The sequence below is a fragment of the Ictidomys tridecemlineatus genome, chromosome 7 (genome assembly GCF_052094955.1).
Source record: "Ictidomys tridecemlineatus isolate mIctTri1 chromosome 7, mIctTri1.hap1, whole genome shotgun sequence".
NCBI lineage: Eukaryota > Metazoa > Chordata > Mammalia > Rodentia > Sciuridae > Ictidomys > Ictidomys tridecemlineatus.
The window spans coordinates 107,743,165-107,766,255 of record NC_135483.1 but is presented as its reverse complement, the minus strand read 5'-3'; the positions used below and the strand labels follow the sequence as shown (position 1 = coordinate 107,766,255).

The following is a 23,091-nucleotide window of genomic DNA, read 5'->3' as shown; positions in this document are numbered from 1 at the left end:
TTTATTTCATATTTTTGAAATACATTAAGTATTTTTCCCAAAGAAAACCCAAATTTTTTTGGCATTGACATGGTTCTATACACAATGCTTGTGATGAGGGTGATATTTAGGCTTCCAAATAAAAGATTAAAAAGAGAACAAGAATGATAGGAAGAAGAGATATGTCATCATTGAGTTAACTCAGAACTGGCCTAGGAAGTATTTACACTGCCCTTCTTCTGTAGAATGACCCATTCCTTTTTCGGGAGGAGTTTTGGTAGAGGATTTCCACATCTCCTGTCTATATATAAGTCATTTCTGTCTTCCACCCCAGTGGGAGGTGCCTGTATCTTCCTACTAGCACCCAGCAAGGTGCCTGTCCCCAGCTAGGTATTCTGGGGCTACGCCTTGGTTGAGTGACAGCTGTGTACTCACTGCATAGACCGGGAAGAGTTCCTGCTCATTCAGGTTCCACTTATTGATGTGGGAGCCAATTTGGACCCCTGGAAACCCCAGCTCCTGCACACAGCGCTCCATCTCCTTGATGGCCAGCTCTGGAGCCTGCATGGGTAATGTCCCCAGACCCACAAACCTCCTGGGGTGGCTGGCAACAGTGGCAGCTATGTTGTTGTTTAAAAGTTGGCATAGATCCAAAGTGTCTTGAGGTTTGGCCTGGTGGAAACAGGAGAGGGAAAACTATGTTGTTCAAAACCTACTTCTTTAGTCATTTACTCTAAACAATGCCTTCTCTTGGCTAAACTATTTGTCTTTCTCAATGGCTTTACCCATCATAAAGCTGAGGTACAGAATGAGAAAGGCACTCCCCACAGAAGACCCAATCTTTGTAAATATCAAAGAAAACTGCCAGTGTATACTGGTCACTTAGAAAAATTGAAGCTAGAATAGATTACTGGGACTGGCATCCTAATTACTGGGCCATTTCATACTAGAGACGAAATGAAAATGGGCCACCATCAATTGCAAACAGATTTTGATGGCTTCCTCGGTTAGAAGGCTGTATCTGGCCCAATGCCTGAAGCTACCATCAGTTCACATTTTTGTCACTCTTCTTTTAGGGATGCTAGCCTTGCCCACAGACCTCTACCATCCTTGTCTGTCCTCTTATATATCCTTCCTATTGGCTATGACACTTGTAGCTAGACTCAGCAAAAGGCTAAGACAGATAAATTTTGCTTTTGGTTTCTCTAACTCTCTCTTCTGCACTGTCTTCTTTCTTTCAACATCACCCCGCTGCCAGGAATTCGGTACTCTACTTGCAATTCCAGTTGTCTGGTCAGAGTGATGCTTAGTTTGATAAGTTCAGGCATACTGAGGTTTTAAGGCATTTTATTTTAAGTAGTGAATCTAAACACAGGAGCAGAGAAGGACTAAACCTCTAATACTGGATTTATGAACACAGGTTGGGGAAGTATATGGAATGGGTGGTATTTCCATTACTTCTTAAATCACAAGAGGAGTAAATATCTGCTTGGCTGGGCAGGTATTTAGTACAACTTCAACTCTACACAGAAGTTTCCCTCAGCAGGCTCCAAATCATGCCTGAAATTTTCAGTGCTTGAGATTTATTAACTTGAGGAAAGGGATCCAAGTCCAGGACTTTCACTTTGAATTATATATTTCCTTGGGAGAAGCAACACATTAGGCTGTGATCATCTTTTTTCAAAATCATTCTCACCTCAGAATAAACTGGCTTGTCAGTTCCCCAGCAAGGCATTGCAGGAATGAGTCACCAGACAGGTACATTCTGGTGGAGATGAAGGTTGAGTTCTAGTGGAACTTTAATGTGAGTCACATCCTACTGGCTACTGTTCTGGAGCAAGGACGTGGCTAAGAAGACAGGCCTGGGAGAGGATGCTGCTGTTGTTGGGGGAGGGGGAGCCTTGGTCACTTGTTGGGGAGCTAGACATGAGCATTCCCCACTAGGGTGATGGTCTGAAGTTTCATACTCACCCAGTAGCTAAACATGACAGGAACGGTAGAAAGAGCTTGCACTGATACTCCTAGACACAGACACACAAAAAAAGCAAAGCTGGTGAGAAGAATAACCCAGGCACTACTGCCTTTCCCAGAGCAAAGAGGCCAGCAAGCCTCTGCCCCAAACTCCTCCTGTCACCTCTCCCTGGGTGCTCCTCCCAGTGCCCCTTCTCTCAGGCCATTTCCCAGGCCTACCTCATCCATCAGCCTAAGATCTTGGGAGAGAGGTAAAGGTTGGACCAAAATTAGGTCATTCAAGAAAAATAAGTTGACTCATTGACCAGAAGTTTCCTCCACCCTCCTTCCTGTAAAGTGTTATTTAAGCAAGACATTTTCCACTGTTCCCTGCCCCTCCACCCCTGCCAGGATTTTTCAACTTAGGTCACACATGACAATGTATCTCTTAGCACTCTTCCCTACCCTCTTAGTTCAGCTCCTAAATCAGCCTAGTTGGAGCCTCATTGTCTGAAATATCCAGAATGGGATCCTGAGTTTGGCTACAGAATCTAGGATGCCAAGAATCACTTGTCTTCAAGAGAGCCCACCTCCTGGAGCTGTTGTAGGAATTAAATGAATCAATACCCGTTGGGTGTTCAGAACAGTGTATGACACAAAGTAAATGTTCAGTAAGGATTAGTCATGACTATTTTCTCAATGATAGCAATGGATTGAAACAACAACAGACAAAGAGACGTGTACTTCCATCTATACTATAGCCATAAATGATTTCTGACACTAGTCAGCCAAGTCTCATTCCCGCTAGTTTTCTCCTTGAAAGCATGGGCCATTTTTATCCATTCACATCTATAGCAAAGCCTTGCTCTTTGTTGTAGATCTAGGAAGCATGTTCTTTTCCAGCTCTGCTTCTATCCTAATGTACTCTTAGAACAGGGAAGTGCTTCAGATTCTGAAAAGTTCCATTTGAATGCCACCTAGGGATATGTGTGTGTGTGTGTGTGTGTGTGTGTGTGTGTGTGTGTGTAGGATTATACCCAGGGCCATTTAAATGATGAGCCACATCCCCAGCTCATTTTATTTTGATACATTTTTTATATTATTTTATATTTAAAATATTTATCTTTAAAATATATATGAAGTATTTATATTTAAAATATTTATATAAATATTTTATTTTGTTTTGCATTGCCAGGATTAGAAGTATGTGCTGCTATGCCAGGCCATAAAGGTATATTTTAAATTGTTAAAAAATATAGAAAGCAGCTGGGCGTGGTGGCACGCTCCTGCAATCCCAGCAGCTTAGGAGGCTGAGGCAGAGGATTGCAATTTCAAAACCAGTCTCAGCAATTTAACGAGGCCCTAAGCAACTTACCTATGTCTCAAAATAAAAAAAAAAAAAAGGGCCGGGGATGTGGCTAAGTCAGTCCCCCTGGGTTCAATCCCTGGTGCCAATAAATAAACAAAAAACAAACAATAAATAAAAAATGGAAAGCCACACCTAGACAAAAGTTTCCTATAGATTCTAACATACCAGAGACCACCTAGTCATTTTGGGCTGCCAGGTTGATTCCTTGGAATAAAATCAAAGTTTTCTACTCTCTCTCTCTCTCTTTCTGTATAAATATATATAAACTTCTAAATTTTTCTTTCTTTGATTAGGAAAATGGTAGTTCTAAACTGGTGTGTGTGTGTGCCTGTGTGTGTGTGTGTGTGTGTGTGTGTGTGTTGTTTGTTTTCTGGTTCAAATTTAGATCACCAATGTCACAATTGAGGACTGGTAGTGCCAGAAGCGGTGAATTCCCCAGAATGGGCTTGGCTCGTATAAGTCTGAAAGGTTTGATGCATTTTCTTGGAGCATGCTCTCCTCAGGGAGCATAGTGAGCCAGGAAGTAATAAATGAAAGCATTATGTGGCCATCATATATTTTAGATAGTCTTTGAAATTCTTAATCGTGAGGACTTGTTTTCTTTTTAGATATAAGGAATGCAAGCAGTTCCTAGAAATTGTTAGCAATTCAGCTTTGAAACAAAAATTTCCTAATCCTCTTCTTTCAGATTCTCAGATTGCTTTCATCATAGAGTACTCTGAGATTGCACAATTACCTTTTTTTAACCTTATACCCCTTTTGTGTCAGTAGATCTGTCTGTGTATCTATCTATCTATCTATCTATCTATCTATCTATCTATCTATCTATCTACCTACCTACCTAACTACCTACCTATCTAGTGCACTGAGACAAAAAGAAATTGGGTCCGAGCTGTGGCTGTGGCTCAGTGGTAGAGTATTTGCCTAGCATGTGTGAGGTACTGGATTTGATCCACAGCACCACATAAAAGTGAATAAATAAAATAAAGGTGTAAAAAATGTTGTATCTGTTAAAAAAAAAAAGAAAAGAAAGAAATTGGATCCCAAGTTTGACTAAGCAGACAATTGACATCCTTAATCTGTCATTTCTAATTTTAATTGATTCTACAATAATTTGAACTAAAAGTTATAAATAATAAAATGCTACTATTATCTTTTTGATGATACAGTATTCCACTTTAAACAGAATGCAACTAATTGCAAAGCATTTTAAATCCATACTTTAAAAGCATTATAGTGGAAGCCTCTCTCTTCCCCCACAGAAGCTGGAACAGCATGTCCTGGCAAAGAAAAAGATCAGAAGTTGTTCCTGGGTAGGTCATGCCAGTTAACAAACTTTAAAGGCAGACGTTGTTTTTTATAACAGATACATACATTGGTAGCATTTCTTATTATAAGTACCTTTTTGATCCATTTCTCTAATACGAACTTCTGGATCCCAGCAGTTCTCTTGGACCACTCTGAAGACCTTCCCATCTTTCATCATCTTTGCTTCTCCCTGGGGCAGAAAATTCACATCAGTAAATGGGACCCTAAGCCCATTTGGATTAATCTTTCCTTTTTAGGTTTTGGAATATGTTTCTCTTCTAACATTTTTAGAGATTTTTTACTTAATTCACTAGAAGTAGAAATTATTTATTTAATAAGATTCAGTTTTTCTTCCTCATGCTTTTCTTTGGCCTGCAGTTGAAGGGGTGTGTTCTGTGGGTATCAGCCATGGGACACAGAGAGAGCAAGGTCATGGTTATGGCCTTTCTGGCCTGCAAGACTGAGGAGAGATGATTACCTTGCTGATCTGACCTACTGACTACAAGACCCAAGAGGATGGCTCAGTATCTGGAAAATCAATTTAGAACATTTCAGAATTGGAAAGGACTTTTGAGATAGACCATCTAGTTCAACCCTTTGGCTTTATTGAGAGCAACGTATGGATAGTGAAAGTAAGTGGTTTATTCAACAGAACAGGTCATACTGATGTCAACACCTGTAGAAGAATGGAGCAGTGAAATGAATCCACCTAGAAACAGGTGCAAAATTTCATGTTGAACTGCTCACTTCCACCACACATCATGACTGCTTGTGTATACTACCTTTTAAAATACTATCTATTTTAGCCAGGCATTGTGGCATACACCTGTAATTTCAGCTGCTTGGGAGGCTATGGCAGGAGGATTACGAGTTCAAAGCCAGTCTCAGCAAATTAGTGAGGACCTAAGCAACTTAGTGAGACCCTGTCTCAAAATAAAAAATAAAAAGGGCTGGGAATGGGGCTGAATGGTTAAGCACCCCTCAGTTCAATACTGGTACAAAAAATTGTGTATGTATACACACACACACATACACACACACTGAAAATCATAAATAATAAAATAATAAAAAGTTATAAATAATAAAATATATGTATATATATTCTATATGTGTTATATATATATATATATATATATATATATATATATCCTATGGTTATCCTATGTGTGTGTGTGTGTATATATATACACACACACATTTGTATATATATACATATATATACACACACACATTATGTATATATATACATATACACACACACACACACACACATATATATAAACCTACACACACACATATATATGTATGTATATAATTGGTAGATAAATTTTTTAAATATTTTATTTACATTTTAGTTATTGGCAGACACAACATCTTTGTTTATATGTGGTGCTGAGGATCGAACCCGGGCCGCACCCATGCCAGGGGAGCATGCTACCGCTTGAGCCACATCCCCAGCCTGGTATATAAATATTTAATATATTTATGGCATATAATATGATGTTGTAATATAAGTATACATTATAAAATTATTAAATCAAATTAATTTATCAACTTCTTCACATATTTAATTTTTGTGATGAGAACATTTAAAATCTATTCTCTTTGCAATTTTCAAGTATATAACATTATTATTAACTGAAGATACCATAAACTACAATGAGTCTTCTGAATTATAACTGAAATTTTGCATCTTTTGATGATTCCTGTTCCTTCCTGTCCCCCACCCCCACCCCCAAGTAACCACCATTTTGCTATCTGTATCTATGAGTTTGACTTTTTTAGATCCATGTGTAAGTGAGATCATGCAATATTAATCTTTTTGTGCCTGGATTATTTCACTTAACAAAACAACCTCCATGTTCATTCAGGTTGTTCCAAATGATGGGATTTTCTTTATTTTTCCTTTTAAAGAATGAATAGCTGGGCATGGTGGCATGGGCCTATAATCCCAGCAACCCAGGAGGCAGGATGATCTCAACTTCAAGGCCAGTCTTAGAAATTTAGTAAGGCCCTAAGCAGCTTAGAAAGACCCTGTCTCAAAATTAGAAAATAAAAAGTCTGAGAATGTGGCTCAGTGGCTAAGAACCCCTGAGTTCGATGCCCAATACCAAAAATAAACAAATAAAACAAAAATGAATCGTATGGCAATATCTCTTCAACATACTGGTTTCATTTCATTTGGAGATTATTTACATATATATATATATCTCCAGAAGTGAAATTGCTGGAGCATATGGTGGTTCTATTTTTTTTTTAGGAAACCACATGACCATATCAATAGATGCAGAAAAGCATTTGACAAATTTAAACATTTTACATGATAAAACTCTAAAAAGTTAGGTATAGAAAGTATGTACCTCAATATAATAAAGTTCATGTATGACAATCTCATAGCTATAGTCATATTTACTAATAAAAAGCTGAAAGTTTTTCTTCTAAAATCAGGAATAAAACAAAATGATACTCTTTCTGCTTGTATTCAACAGCACTAGAGGCTTTAGGCAAAGCAATTTAGAAACAGAAATAAAAGGTATCTATATCATAAAGGAGGAAGCTAAATTGTATTTATTTGTAGATATCATGATATATAATATATATAGATTCCACTAAAAAATTCTAGAATTAAAAATTATTTCAGTAAAATTTCAAGGTATAAAACCAACTCAAAGAAGAGTAGCATTTTAATGCAATAATTATGGACTATCTAAAAAATAAATCAAGGAAATAATCCTATTCATAATAGCATTTAAAAGGACAGAATACCTAGCAATAAAGTTAACTTAAGGGGTAAAAGAGCTATATACTGAAAACTATTAAGAACTGATGAAAGAAACTAAAGAAGACATAAATGGATAGAATGATATCCTATGGTTATGGCTTAGAAGTTAATATACATTATGTACCACTCAAGCAACCTACATATTCAATGAAATACCTATCAAAATTATTTTTCACAGAAGTAGAAAATCCTGAAATTCATATGGACCATGAAAGACTCTGAACAGCCAAAGCAATCTTGAGCAAAAAGAACAAAGCCAGAGGTACTAAAAACTTATGTGCAGAAAAAAAATCAACAGGAAGTGACAGTCTATGAAATGAGGTAAAATATCTGAACCATACCTCTGCTAAAGAGCTAATAAATATCTTCCTCCATCATGAGTTATATCTGAGCCTTGCCACAACCCTTCTTTGTTTTCTACTCCATGGACAAGACCTTTCCCATCTCCCACTGTCCTGCAGCCCATTTCCATCTCCCTTACAATAGGAAGACCCCAGATATTCATATTCTTATTCCCCAGGGGCTGGGGAACAGGTTAATGATGGAGTGACTTATATAATTGTGATAAGGGTCCATATCCCTGAAGAGCTGGATCTCTGACACCAAAACATCAGAATTGATTTGCCTCATCTCAGATCCTCTGTTTACCATGCCAGCATCTGAATCACCTTTCTAGGTTGGGCAATCTTCTGTAGGAATCCTGGTGGAGGCAGGGCCTACCCTCCATCTACAAAATCCACTAAGCCTTTGCTCTCTTCACCCTAAGTTTGGCCATTCAGTGTTCAGTTTTTAATAAACAGCAAGTGATAAAAATCAGGCAAGTGAATTTATTCTGTCTAGTGGTCATGTTCATTGGCAGTAGTGGTAGTGTCCAGTGTCCAGTTGGGGGCAGCAGTTCCTGTGATGTGGCCTTAGCTGTGGCTTCAATTGTGTGACTTTCCTTAGTTTCTGCACATTTTATGAGCTTGGTTATCCAGATATTTTGTAACTTTTGACAGGCTTAAAATACTTTCAACAAACTCCTTTTCTTCTTAAACTTAACCATGTTGATTTTGTTTGCTTGCAGCCAAGAGTCCTGACTGATATGGATTACACAAATGCGATGAAGGAACACATGTCTCTGAATTTGGCAAAGAAGGGAGTAGAGATGGGTAATGGTGAAAGAGAAAAAGTTGGGAAGCAAACTTTCATCTGGAAAATTAGAGATTTTATTGTTCTCTTGATCCTTATGAGGAAAACTTAATCACCAGAAAGTACCCATATAGCAGAGTGTCAAAAAGTGTCTTTGCAATCAAGAAAATCTAGGTATAAATTTTATTAAATTACTTGGGAGCAGTATAACTAGTTAATCTATGGGTACTTTGAGTTTCAGTTGTACTTTTACTATCTCTAAAATATGAACCAAAAATTTGATTTTCTGATTCTTCCTTCCTGAGGTAGAATCCAAAAATTTGTTTCCCAGTTTCCTTTTGTAGCAGGACTACTGGCAGCTACTCTAGGTGCTGCTGATCAGAAGCATCTGTCTTGGACTGGTTTGAAAGTGAGCAGTGTGAGGTGGCAGGGATGTGCAGTCTACCTGTAGACAATGGTGTTGTTTGAAGTATCACATGTGACTGATCCAGCAAGGGCAAAGCGTCTGGTCTCTAGTCTCAGCAGCAACAATGTGAATGTCCTGTCTGACTAGGACTGGTGACTCTCTGCAGGACCAGCTCATCAGGTGTGATGTGGGCATTGTTCAGGTAAGTACAGTCTCTGAGCTTGATCTCTGGCTTTCCCAAGAAGTCTCTGCACTGTTTTTCTAAACTAGCTCTATTGTCTGCAAGTCAAAACCATGAGTGATACAGAAGATTCATTAATACACGTTTGTAAAGAATTTAGCACTATGCCAGATAGCATGCTCAATAAATGACAGCCAGATTTTACCATTATTTTCAATTTCAAGGGAAGAAATTGGTTTTCTCTGGGAGATGCCAAAGAATTGATGTAAGACAAAGTTCAATTTTTGATTTTATTAATGATTCCACACATGTTGGTGACTTGTTCAAGGCTATATACTTAGTTGGTATAGAGCTGAGACAAGAACCCAAGTATATGAAGCCATTTTCCACCCTGTCAGGCTGATATTTGGCAACTGATATCTATCTAGTAGGCAAAAGTTAATTACCATAATTTTCTGAAGAGTTTGATATTTTTCAGAGAAAGGATGCCCTCTTTACATGATAAAAATTTACACGGTAGGAAAATCTGATTCACTAAATTTCTTTTTCTACATTTCTAAATTTCTCTTTCCATGCTGAATCCATGGTAAGAAATGAAGGGTGTGGTTAACTCTTTTTTTTTTTTTAACACTGATCTCTATATCAATTAAGATCTTAAATTAAACTAATAAACAAGCCATTCTAATTAATATAACCAGAATCCAATCTCATTTTTTCTAAACTCTCAAAAGGAAACCAAGTTTATTTAAAGAATTTTCCCAAGCCACCATTACTATCCAGATAAACATTTAAAAATTACTTCTAATATATTTTTTTTAAGCCAGGTAGCACAGTATAATGCAAAGTGGGATACTATGGCCTTCAGGAGTCCTGTATCCTATGTGTGAGCCACTTATCCTTCTGGGACATCAGGTTCTAACGCTTTAAAATAAGAGCTTAGGGTAAGCAATATTTAAGGTCCTTCTCAAGGCAGATGGTATGTTGTGCCACTCACATTCCTCTTCAGAAAAAAGGACTTAATTTTCCCAGATGCTGGGAATATTGGCAGCAGACAACTCCTGACCCACATGGGGACTGCCTTGGTTTAAGAGAACTGCTACTTTTATGGTCCTGCTCCATGTCCAGGGCAGCACAATTCCAATGGCTGATTTCTGTGGAGGTATAAAGCATCCCCCCCTTTAAAAAAAACTATATATTTTTTAGTTATAGATGGACACAATACCTTTATTTTATTTGTTTGTTTGTTTATTTATTTATTTATTTATTTATTTATTTATTTATTTATTTATTTATTTATTTATTTATTTATGTGATGGTGAGGATCAAACCTAGGGCCTCACACATGCCAGACAAGCACTCTACCATTGAGCCATAACCCAGCCTTAAAGGCCCCTCTCTTTTGCTCTCTCCCCTGCCAACTTGGAATGACTCTGAATGTTAGCTTTAATGCTCCAAGTAGGTTCAGCTGAGGCTTCTATTGGGATTACATAACAGCTCAATGTTGCCCTCTAGTTGATCCTTTCTCCTTCTCTTCCTTTCTACTGATGTTTATACTAAGAACACTTCCTGATATACTTCAGGCATGCTAATTTCAGTCCCAAAGTATGATTCCTAGAGAGTGTAACCTGTGGAGCTACTGATTCTTAAGTTCAACTCCTATTATTATTCACAAATAAATACAAATAATGCTCTTTCAATATCTGGTACTGCAAATGTTATCAGAAATGCATCCTCAAACTCAGTATTTCACCATCATGTTTCCATTTTCCTCCCCTATCCCCAAAGTCCATTCAGGCTACCCCTCTAGACTATGTGGGCCTTGAGATGTAGAGCTAGCAGGAATGACCCAGTCCCTGCAAACAGTAAGCAATCTCTAATTGCTGAGAGCCATTGCCAAGTAGGAATGACGCATTGTAATCCTTGCCAGCGTACCCCATGTTAAATGGACTTGCCTTGGAAATTTGCTGTGACCTTGCTTGTGTGTTTGAGAAAGGTGACCCTGCTCAATGACCAGGGTGGATCCAGGATTAGGGAGTATCCTGCAGGAAGTATCCCCGTCCTTGGGTTTAGGGCGTGACAATAGGAGTTTTAGGGAAGTTGGAGGTTGAATATTATTGCTGCTGGGAGTAGGGCGTGCCTGCTGCCTGAGTTCCCACTGAGTTCTCGTGGAGAGAAAGTATTTAGGACGTGAATTGTGCGGGGGGGGGGGGGGGGGGGGGGGATGAGATTGCCCTTGAACCTGTGTGGAGGCGGTGTGAGATCAGGAATAAAGAATTGCTGTTTGAACCTACAAAGCTGTGTGGTGGCTCGTGATTCTGTGCCAAGCCGAGACATTGGCATTTGGCATCTAATCATTCCACTTCCCAGATGCTACCAGTCTGTAGGACAGCTTCACAGAAAGGCCCCACTGCAACTACCTCAAACTTGATGTGTTCAACCTGTTCATCTCTCTTTGTGATTTGCTTGTCTTCTTGGTATTGTCACTTCTATCTTTGATGCCTGCATTATTTTTCTCAGCATTGAGACAATTTCAATTCCCTTTGCCTGATATGCCACCACCCAATCCACTTCCCAATATCATTGATTCTGTCTCGAAAATATAGCCTGCAGTGGTCCACATTTCTCTACTTCCACTGTTCAGCCATGGTCTAAGCTCACATTATCTATGCTTGAACAACTGCTCAATTGGATCTTCCTGCTCCCTCTTTTGACCCCTTTAACCAGTGTTCACAAAACAGAGTAAGATTTTAAATCCCCAGCTTGCCACTATCCCATTTAAAAATCTTGAATAGATTCCCATTTCCCTGAAGATAAAGTCTAAACTCATTAACCCAGCTGGTAAGACCCTGCATGAACTAACCTCTGCCTACCTCTGTAATTTCCTCACATGCCTACACCTTTACAAATAGTCTCTTAACTACTCTCAAAGTATTCTAATTTAATTGTCCCATCTGTTTTCTGTTTGGAACTTGATTGAGATAGGTTTTAAAAGAATCTAAACATATTAAAAATACTATGTCATTTCTACAGGTGCACATATATGCAAATAAAATCATAGGAAAAGATCTAGAAAGATAACTACCAAATTGCTAATGAGGATTACTTTTGAGAATGCAGAGTATTGGTCCAAAGGAATTGTAGGTTTATCTCTAAATGCTTAAGTTTAAAAAAGGAGATTTTACACAAATACTCATTATAAAATAAATTAATTTTAACAGTAAATATATGAAATGAGAGCATTGGGCTAGATCAATAGCTTTCAGTCAGTGTTGGCTGTGAGCTCACATTAAGAGATCTTTCATTTCCACCCAGAGTACTCATCCAAATCTATTTATACAGATACAAATTGAGACAAAAATTTCATGAAACAATGTTTACTCTTACCAAGAGCAACACATTTTGCTATTTTGTTTTATGATCTATTTTCCTTTTTTTAAGCTTGCCTAACTCACTCCATTGGTATTATGATTTATTGTTGTATTGTAACCCATGTTTTCAAACACTAGACTGGATCATTAGCACTATAGTTATATGCTCCTTGCCTTGGGCTCTCCACCTTCTCTGAGCTCTCTTACTATTTATTATTTCATTTTCTCATTTAGCACAAAATTGCTGCTGACGGTATATTCTTTATTCATGTAGGTGAAAAGGAAAATCCTGGGTAGGTACCCTGTGAATGGGTATCTTAGGTTGGGCTGCTATAACAAAATACCTAGACTGAGTGGTTTAAATGACATTTATTTCTCATAGTTCTGGAGGCTGTGGAGTTCAAGATCAAGGTGCCCATTGACTCAGTTCCTGGTGGACCCTCTTCCTGCTTGTAGATGGCTATCTTCATGCTGTGTCCCATATAGTGGTGAGAATACAAGTTCTTTGGTATGTCCTATAAGTCACTAATCTCATCATGAGGGCAGCCCTTAAGACCTTATCTAACCAAATTACTTTTCACCCAAATACCATCTATTGGGGGTTAGGGCTTCAACATGTGAATTTGGGGGGTGGGACACAAATATTTAGTCCACAACAGTGGGGAATCAGGCAGAAGTATGTATTTAAAAATGCTAAGTATAATGTATATTTTTATGTGTTGGGGGTGGGATGTTTGCACATGTATATTTGTGGCTTCAGGTTTCTGAGAAACACTCAGTGGATTTTTAAGATGTTACTGACCTACAGATTTGAAATGGGCCTTATGTTTACCTTTCTGAGCAATAGCCTTTAAAATAATTTCAGGTGTTCTTGCCACAGTTTCACCTTCATCCTGTGTAGCTTCTGGCAGGTTATCATTCGAATCACTGACTTGTTACTTGTCTTTTTGTAAATGTTTAACCAAAAGGCAAGTTATATTTTACAATTTTGAGCAAGGCTTTACCTCCCCTGACTTTATTCTAGGAGCACTGGAAAAACTAAAGGTTAAAAACAGAAATAGGGCAAACCAGAGAAATGTTTTGGAATGATCTTCCAGAGAACAGAAATCTCTAAGGTAAATCAATCATGAGGGCAGAATATATTGGTTCACCAAAGGAATGTAGCAGAATCAAAAGAGTTTTAAAATCCTAAATACTGGATTGTCTCATTGCTCTTGGTTAATTTACATAATGGTATACATTTTCATGTTGTTTTCTAGTGACTGTCATCCCTCACTTCTGTAATTATAAAAAATATAGATTTGGCTACATTTTGCTTTGCTTTTTCCCTGGGAGAAAAGAAAAGAGTTTCCTGTTTGGTTCTATTGGACAACCATTGTACTCAGTTTTGCCAGAGGTAAGTAGGTCAGTAGATATGACAGGAAAATATTTTCCTTCTTGTTTTCTTTTGGAGATCTGCTGCTAAGTTTATGAAATCTCTTGACATTAAAACAAAATGAAATTAAAGTCATTCATATCTAATATTGAGGACAAACTGCAACCTGGGACATGGAGTAAGGAAAAACATATCTACAGGCTGCCTGTTCCTCCAGTGGGGGTTTCCTTGTACTCAGCTCTACTCATATCATACCTCCCCTTGGAGATACTTAAGACCAGCAGAGAGAGCCAGCTCTCCAGCTAGCAACTAGTATTGGGAATGGGAGAGTGTGGCAGTGTTGAAAACTCTTTCATGATTTCCCACTGCCTTCAGGGTCAAGTACAAAGGCTTAAACCAATTTTAGGACCTAAACCCCTAAGTCCTTCAAGGCCCCGTCTGATGATGCTTCAACCTGCCCTTCTCCAGCTCCTTCCCACCACTTTGTTCCTCAAACTTTTGCCTGCCTCTGTCTATGCTCCATAGAGCAAAGTTTTAAAGTCATTAAGAATTTAAAGTCATTAAGAATTTTCAAAGAATTTGCATTGTTTTGAGAATGAATTCCAGATTTAGGTCTTAAGTCCTTAAGTCCCTATATAATGGATCCATTTCCTACCATCTCTTCCTCACACAGCATTCCAGCCACATTGCCCTTCTTTTTCGTTCCTTGAACACATTGACTGTTCCCCACTTGAAGACCTTTGGTGTTCCTTCAGTCAGGAACATTTTTCAGGTTTTGCTTTCCTTTCTTCCAAGTCTTTTTTAAAAAAATTTTATTTATTTTAGTTGTTGATGGACCTTTATGTTTTATTTATATGTGGTGCTGAGAATTGAACCCAGTGCCTCACACATTCAAAGCAAGAGCTCTACCACTGAGCCACAACCCCAACCCTCTTCCAAGTCTTTAACAGGTCACTGACCAGCCAGCCAGCCTGTCACTCTTTATTGAAGCATCATTTTTTATTCCATTATCTAAATTTCTCATGTTCCCTTAGAATTTTTGCACTATGAGGGTAGGAACCATCTCTGTCTTGTTCATCAGCATATTCCTATTTCCTTGGTGGATGGGCCTGGCATAAAACAGGCTTCAATAAAATTTATTAAGTGAATATATGAGCCAGGGGGACTCAAACTTGAGTGTGCAGCAGAATCACTAGGAGGCTTGTTAAAATGGACAGCCCCTTTCCCATATCCCCCCACAAAGTTCCTGATTTGGAAGGTTGGTGGTGTGGCCCCCTGATTTGTATTTCTCCTGGGTTCCCAGGTGATGCTGAACCTGCTAGTCCAGGGACTAGCAGGTTGTGCCAGCTATAGCTTAGTGCTTAAGTTCTGGGCTTACAAGTTTAATATTTCCATGACTTTGGTCCCTGACTTCTTTTTTTTATGGAAAATTGTTTCCTTTACTCATTGAGCAACCCTGCCTGTACCCCTGCTTCAAGAGTCAGGATGGGTATCACTTTCTCTAGGAGGCCTTTCCCAGTCTTTGGTGTTCAAATCTGTGCCCTTTAGCAAAGGCAGTCTTATCGTTACCACATTGCTTTGGGTTGACCCTATGCATACTATTTCCAGACCATGACTGCACCAGGGCATGTTAGTCATGTCCATATTCTAGCTAGAAGCTCAAGAATGTTTCCTTTGAACTCATAGAGGGCATCTGAAAATGAGGTCAGACCTAAACTCTGTGTAGGTCTGGATTCCCAGGTCACACAGGCCTCATTATTTGCAGAATGCTTTGCCTTGTATCTTCCCTTTTTTGTATCAATCTCAGCCCTTAATAACAGTGGCTTCTCCCTTTTGTCTGCAATGTTTAATTTCTCAAGCTTGTGCTCAAACTTAATTGTTCCATTTATTTGGTCAGCCTTAATATACTGTGATAACCCTTGAGGCATAGCAATAAATGCCAAAATTGGTTCTAGGCCAAAAGAGAGAGGGGCGAGGAAGTCATTTCTCAATGTGTTCTCGAATTCCAATTTTATCTTCCTAAATACCACTATTTGAAGTCACCCCCATTTCTCCTAATAATTCTGAAAAATAGTGGTACTGTTTCCTTCTCTACTACAAGCTAATGTGAAAGCAGGAGACCTGAGTTCCCTGAAGCCCCAGCCTGCAATAAAGTATCTTAATGCTCAGGATGTCCCTGGGTCCTGCTCATACTCATGCTTTGGGAAAAACTTACCTTGCCATGGTGTTGGAGTTGCACCCAGCCTCCATAGCCGAATCTCTGTAGTGGAGAGAAGTACAATTAGGCTTGAAAAGCAAAGAAGAGAGGATTGCAATAAAGGACACATCCTCAGGGCAAAGGAGCCTAAATTTCATCCTTTTAGACATTATCTTTCCATTTGTCCCTCCATCCCCATGTATCACTATTCAATATTTATATTTCAAGCTGGGTGAGGTAGTACACGTCTATAATCCCAGCGGCTCAAAATCTTGAGTTCAAAGCCAGCCTCAGCAATTTAGCAAGGCCCTAAACAACTAGTGAGACTTTGTCTATAAATAAAATACAAAAAGGACTGGGAATGTGACTCAGTGGTTAAGTGCCCCTGGGTTCAATCCCTGGTACCAAAAAAAGTATATTTCAATATACATTTTCCTTTAAATATATTTATACAGAAAGAAAATTCTACATCTCATTGGTTTTATCTTTTTTCCTAATATAGTTTGAAGTTTTAAAGCAAAGATTAACACAGAATATTTGGATATGTACTATCAGATCATTTAATGCAGTACTGGGAGTACATGGACCATAAGGACTACTCTTTAGAACATATACTGCTTTTCAGACTGTGAGTTGCAATCCATGAATAGATCATAAAAACAATTCAGTGACTAGGGGCCTAGACATTTTAAAATCATGAGATAGTATGTGTTGCAGATACTAACGGCATCCCACTCATATTCCTTTCCCTTAATACTCTGGGGCACAACAGCCCACCTCCAAATGCTAGTGTCTATACTTCTTTAAGAATCTCTCTTCTTCCCCTGAAAGCTTCTTTGATCCACTCTTTCTAACAGGTAGGAAGTACCAGGAAATTAGTCTATCCTTGCCATCTTCCCAGCAGCTCTCAACCAATGACTGAGAAAAGTTGAAGGTAAAAATACTGAATATACTAGTACTCCAGTCCTGGGCAGGATAACTCTGAGGCAAGGTACACATTCTATAATGGATAACAAACCTTTTATTGGCTTCATGGCTTTTCCTATCTTACTTCCCCACTTGTATTTTCCTGAGATCATCTCCAAAGTAAAGTACTTGCCTTTGAATCCTTGATTCAAAGTGTGCTTCTTTAAAAACACAAGATAAGATAGTAAAGAAATGGAATAGAATGAAAAAGAATAGAATAATATCTCCCATGTAGTATTAGTTTCATAAAAATTTCCTGTTACATATGTAAATGTTTGCATGATTTATAATATACAAAATATATCTCTTCCTGGGAGTCATAAATTTAAAAAATTGAAAGCCTAATAATGTATCACTTATTCAATATTTATTGAATTCCTAAGGATGTAGGTATATATGACTCATATAATATTTTATTTGTTCACTCATTCATTGTTCAAGCTCTAATGGAATCTCATGACCAGTCTTACTGGGGCAAAGAAAATAAAAGTGGAGGACAATTTCTGTCTATGTGGAGCAGAGTGTTGAGAGGGTGGGGTCAAGTGGAAAAGTGATGGAAGAGCTGTACAAGTGTATGAGATGCACTGTGATAGTGCTGCCCATGTTCTCTGGGAGTCTGGAGGAGGATGCTGATCCACACCTTGAGTCAGGTGGTATTGCGGGAGCGAGGTTGGAAAGGTAGACTGGTATCAGTTTGGAGAGAAACTTCTTATTCAGGATTTCTATGCTCCAAAGAATGACTCATAATACATTATATAAGGAGGGAATGTGTAGAAGCAGAGACAGCTAGATGAAAGAGCTCATCACCAGCTCCTTAGACTATCAGCAATAATAAGTAGATGAATAAAGCAAGCTGAATTTCATTTCCATTTTTCACTTGTAGTTGGGTAAGGTCAGGTAACAGTGGTTAGCTCTCATGTCATGGCACTGGAATGTTACCTGAAGAGAGTGAGGTCTTGATGGATCCCTCTTCCTAGCTTCCTTCTAACCTCCAGTTTGACTGGGAAGGTCTGGGTCTGGACCACAGTATAGCATAGAGGTGTTCATTTGTGACAAGGATCTACCTCAACAGGCTTCTGTTCTTGAGGTTAGTTCCAAATAATCATGTTATCTTTGGAGATCTGTATGCTTCCTCCCTAGTGACCTGCTGTTTATCAGGTTGAACATGCAAGGAAAACTGCACCAGTTTGCTCCTCTGCCTATGTCCCCAACCCCTCACTTTCCTCTCTTTGTGCATTCGATACCTTTATACCCTTCTCTTCCCTTGGAAAAAGCTGCCAAGAGACATATGCTGGAGGAGGGAGTAGAATATGACTTCTGTCAGTTACACTTTAGAGTAAATTTGAGACTAACAATGTGCTCTTGAACTGAACATTTGTCATTGAAATCTTATCTTCGGTGTAGAAGAAAAGGTTGTATTTCCTTCTTTCCTCTCTCTCTCTTTACTTCCTTTATTCTTCCCTCACTGTTACTGTTTCTTAATTCTCTAGACAACCTTAATCCATATGTGACCAGGTTAGAGGTGTATTGCATTTGGAGAAAAAGAGGGAGGCAGAGCAGAGGGATGAATCTGGCCACATCCAAAAAATCATGTCCAAGGTACTTGACTTTGTTGAAGTAATATAACATCTCCAAGTTTCTGTTTCCTTGCATGTAAAATGGAGACTAACAAGCATAGCTGAGATATAGGGTGTTATGGGAATTAACTGAGATAATGCATATAAATCTATTGACATCAGGTTTGGCCTTTATCAAAGCTAATTATATGGGTGGTGATCATGGAGGTGGTGGAGGGGAAGTGGTGGTTGCTAATAGTGTTGCTAGAGTTGGCAGTGATTGCAATGGCAGGGGTAGAGGGAGTGAGATGGTAATGGTAGTGGCTGTGGTCATCAGTATGGTGGCAGTGGTGGTACCAGTGTGGTGATGGTGGTGGTCATAGCAACAATAATGGCAGCAGGAGTGGTAGTAGAGGAGGAGGTGATGTGTGGCAGTTGGTGATGCTGATGGGGATGGCAGTTATGATGACAGCCTTAGGTAGAATACACTGAGGTCAGACACTAAGGAAGGTTATGAAAGAAGGAGACTTTGTCACTCTGTGTTTCTCCCTCACTTTCCTAAAAAGCTTAAAGTATTGAAGTTATTCTACCAAACAATAACCTATTTAGGGCAACTCTATTCTGCCCAAGATCTGGGCTCCACACAGTCTTCCATCTCTCATTCTGATTGTGTCAAATTTGGGGTCTCATGACTCTGGAAATGGTTTAGTCAGAGCATATACCAGGAGACCTTTACAATCTGAAAGGGTTTGATTGACACTGACCAGTGTCCCATATAGCATGACAAATGAAAAAGCAAGTTTTAAAAATCTAAGGGAATTTAGTTTTATGTGCAGGACACACACACACACACACACACACACACACACACACACACACACACACACCAGAGTGGATGGACTGAATGACTTTTTTTTTTTTGAGACAGGGTCTCACTGCATTGCTGAGACTCTTGGGCTCAAGCAGTCCTCTTGCCTCAGTCTCCTGAGTAGCTGGGATTATAGTTGTGTACCACTGAGCCTGGCTCCTGAATGACATTTTCAATGTCCTTAAGACCTCACATCTTCACATGGTGAATAATGAACCTCCTGGGTAGTCAGTTACCTATTTCCTGAGAGCAGTTGTTTAAAAGTCAAATTATGCCTGGGATTTTTGTCTCTGAAAATTTTACCTTGAACAAGTGTAGTTAAATCATTGCCAATGAAAGGAGATACACATATATGCTTTTAAATTAAAGGCCAGATTTTTTTTTACCCCATTTAAAATTAGAAAAATCTTTGCAAGTCCTACTATTGCACATAGAGTAGGGGGTGAACAAAGTCCAGCTGAAGAAAAGGCCAAAACCTTACCATAATCATTGTTGTTATGAATAATCTCATTGTAGATCAACCTGAAACATCTTTCACTATGGCTTCTTGGATCAGGATCCTCCTTTTGCGACAGCAGAGAATGTGGGTCCTGATTCATCAGAAACCATTTAATTAAGTTCCCCCTGAATCTGTTGACTTCCCACCTCAAATTTTAAAAAAGGATCCTGACTTGTAACTCTACTAAAATCATTGTTAGCAAGTGAAAATGAAAGATATCTTAAATCCTGGTTCTTTGTAACCATTAGTTAATCATCAGCATGAGTGTGTTTATTCGCTTTTTAGTTTCTTCATTCCATGAGGTCAAAGTTGTGGAGGTGTGTCTATTAATATTTAAAAAGGGAAGGTAGGTTTGAAAGGAGACATTACTTTTTCTAAAGGGACTTCATCATCTCAAATAAAAATAGTTCTGGCTTTTTCTTTTCATTTTTTTTAATTGAAAACATAGTGAGAAAAGATCAGAGATTGATTTTTAAAATAATATTTTCCCCACTAAAAAACAATTTGAAGGTGAAACTCTGCTATAGTTAATATCTCATTACTACACATTCTTCTCTGATCATATAGAGTTAAAACGAGGGGTCGGGGAGAAAAATCCTAATCCCATTTAGATGTGTCTCTATTTATTTCACTGACCTTGGTTGGTCAATGTGGTTGTTTGGGGCTAGTAGTTTCATCACTAGCTTTAAACCTCTAACACATATTAGATTTAATTGCTTGACCTGGGGATGGAAGCCAGGTTCCAATGACCCTGTGACAAAGCTGTCCTCGGTTGGTTTATGTGAAAGTGACGAGTTGCGGGGGCAGGCTGGTTGTCAAGGGGAGAAGTGGGGGAACATAGGGAAGAGTGGACATCCCTTAAAATAGTAATATGCTCCCTTTTCAGCTTTTTCAAGTTGGATGGAATGGTGATGCTCTGGAAGAACTACTGTGTTCCCATGCAGCTCTGGGTTCATTTCTGAATATCAAGTCCTTCATCTCTATCAAAAAGGGTTAATGACATGGACATCCATATGCAACAAAACAAATCAAACCTCTATCTCTCACCATGCATAAAACTCAACTCAAAGTGGATCAAGGACCTAGGAATTAAACCAGAGATATTGCGTCTATTAGAAGAAAAAGTAGGCCCAAATCTCCATCATGTCGGATTAGGCCCCAGCTTCCTTAATAACACACCTATAACACAAGAATTAATATCAAGAATCAATAAGTGGGATGGATTCAAACTAAAAAGCTGGTTCTCAGCAAAAGAAACAATCAGTGAGGTGAATAGAGAGCCTGCTAATTGGGAACAAAACTTACCACACACATGTCAGATAGAGCACTAATCTCTAGAATATATAAAGAACACAAAAATCGCAACACCAAAAAAACAAATAATCCAATAAATAAATGGGCTAAGGAACCGAACAGACAATTCTCAGAAGAAGATATACAATCAAATCAATAAATACATGAAAAAAATGTTTAACATCCCTAGCAGTTAGAGAAATGCAAATCAAAACTACTCTAAGATTTCATCTCACTCCAGTCAGAATGGCAGCTATTAAGAATACAAACAACAATAAGTGTTGACGAGGACGTGGGGCAAAAGGCACACTTATACACTGATGGTGGTACTTTAGATTGGTGCAGCCAATATAGAAAGCAATATGGAGAATCCTTGGTAAACTGGGAACGGAACTACCATTTGATCCAGCTATCCCACTCCTTCATCTGTACCCAAAGAACATAAAAACAGAATACTACCAGGATACAGCCACATGAATGTTTATAGCAGCACAACTCAATAGCTGAACTGTGGAACCAACCTAGACGCCCTTCAGTAGATGAATGAACAAAGAAAATGTGGTATATATACACAATGGAATATTATTCAGCATTAAAAGAGAGTAAAATCATGGCATTTGCAGGCAAATGGATGGAGTTGGAGAATATAATGCTAAGAGAAATTAGCCAATCCCCTCAAACCAAATGCCAAATGATTTCTCTGATTAAGGGTGCTGATTTATAATATGCTGTGGTGGGGGTGGCGGTGGGAGAATTAAATGAACTCTAGATATGGCAAAGGGGAAAAGGGGAGGGAGGGGAAAGGAGGGGGCATGGGTGAAGGAAAGACGGTGGAATGCGATGGTCAACATTACCCTAAGTCCATGTATGAAGATATGAAAGATGTGATTCTACTTTGTGTACAGCCAGAGATATGAAAAATTGTGCTCTATATGTGAATTGTAATGCATTCTATTGATATATAATAAATGAAAATTAAGAACAATATAAAAAGGGCATTAACCCTTTTAACATAAATATTATATACATGTTACAAGGTTTTATATGAATTGGATATTCATCTCTGGTCTCTGTCCCTGGAAGCACAAAGTGTTATGACCATTATTATTGTTATTGTTATTTTGATGAAGCATGCCATCTATGTGTTTGCAGCATGTGAGACTGATGGATAAGAGGAAGCCTGCATATTGGGCAAAACACCTCTCCCTGTTTCAAGGAAAGACTGAGAATAGAAGGGGAGGCAGTGTCAAGAATCAGCAGGACAACTGCTTGGGAAATTTTTAGGGCACAATCTATGTACCACGTGGTCTTCATCCCATTGCTTAAAGTACTTTAAACAAGGCTTTTAGGGCCTTGCATAAGGCAGGATACCTACAAATTGTCAGACCTAGGTGCTCAGGTCATGCTTAAATGGAGCAGGTTTGGGAGTAGGAGGTAGGTTATGGGAAGTGAGCTTGTGGCCCAGAGTACAGATAGAAAACTTTCTCTACTCTGCAAAGAGGAGGCACCATTCTAGGCCCCTGTGAGTCTTCTGGCTGGGGAAGAAGGCCTTTATACATGTGGCTTATTTAGGAACAGCTTCCAGTGTTCAGAGGGAATGTCTCATTGGGGCCTAGTTTAGTAAGAACACAACCATTTTTCCCAAGAAGGCTGGAGCTTATGTCCCCCAGAAAAAAATGAGCAATGATTTAAAACAGTTCAGGGGTTTCTGAAGCTTGGTTTTAAGTCCACATTCCACACTAAGAATGCAACAAGTACAGACAGAACAGACTGGTTCCTCTTTTTACGACTACCACACACTTGCCTCTGAAAGAAACTGAAAAATTTTCCTTAGTGATAAAAACATTTTAACTGTGACGAGCC

The 23,091-nt window shown here is 38.7% G+C and overlaps 1 protein-coding gene and 1 long non-coding RNA gene across 6 annotated transcripts in view; one reads left to right on the top strand and one right to left on the bottom strand.

Annotated features, from left to right (window-relative positions):
* Positions 1-23,091, bottom strand: part of Acmsd (aminocarboxymuconate semialdehyde decarboxylase) — a 49,009-nt gene that overhangs the window by 23,505 nt on the left and 2,413 nt on the right. For 2 of the 4 annotated variants that reach the window (XM_078017297.1, XM_005315856.3), the window contains exons 2-5: positions 16,065-16,109; positions 4,700-4,796; positions 1,951-2,000; positions 415-651 (exon numbers count right to left, since the gene is read on the bottom strand). In XM_078017297.1, coding sequence (XP_077873423.1) covers positions 415-651; positions 1,951-2,000; positions 4,700-4,796; positions 16,065-16,109 — 429 coding nt within the window. Of the gene's footprint in view, positions 1-414; positions 652-1,950; positions 2,001-4,699; positions 4,797-16,064; positions 16,110-19,917; positions 20,144-23,091 lie in introns of those variants that run through there. The other 2 variants (XM_078017298.1, XM_078017299.1) reach the window with 2 other exon arrangements.
* LOC144365528 (uncharacterized) lies at positions 13,488-22,221 on the top strand. Of its 2 annotated transcripts, XR_013424057.1 has the most exons (3): positions 13,499-13,589; positions 13,734-13,870; positions 20,822-22,221. It is a non-coding gene; the product is annotated as an uncharacterized LOC144365528 (long non-coding RNA). The 2 variants fall into 2 exon arrangements; XR_013424058.1 differs by lacking the exon at positions 13,734-13,870 and having other exon boundaries at positions 13,488-13,589.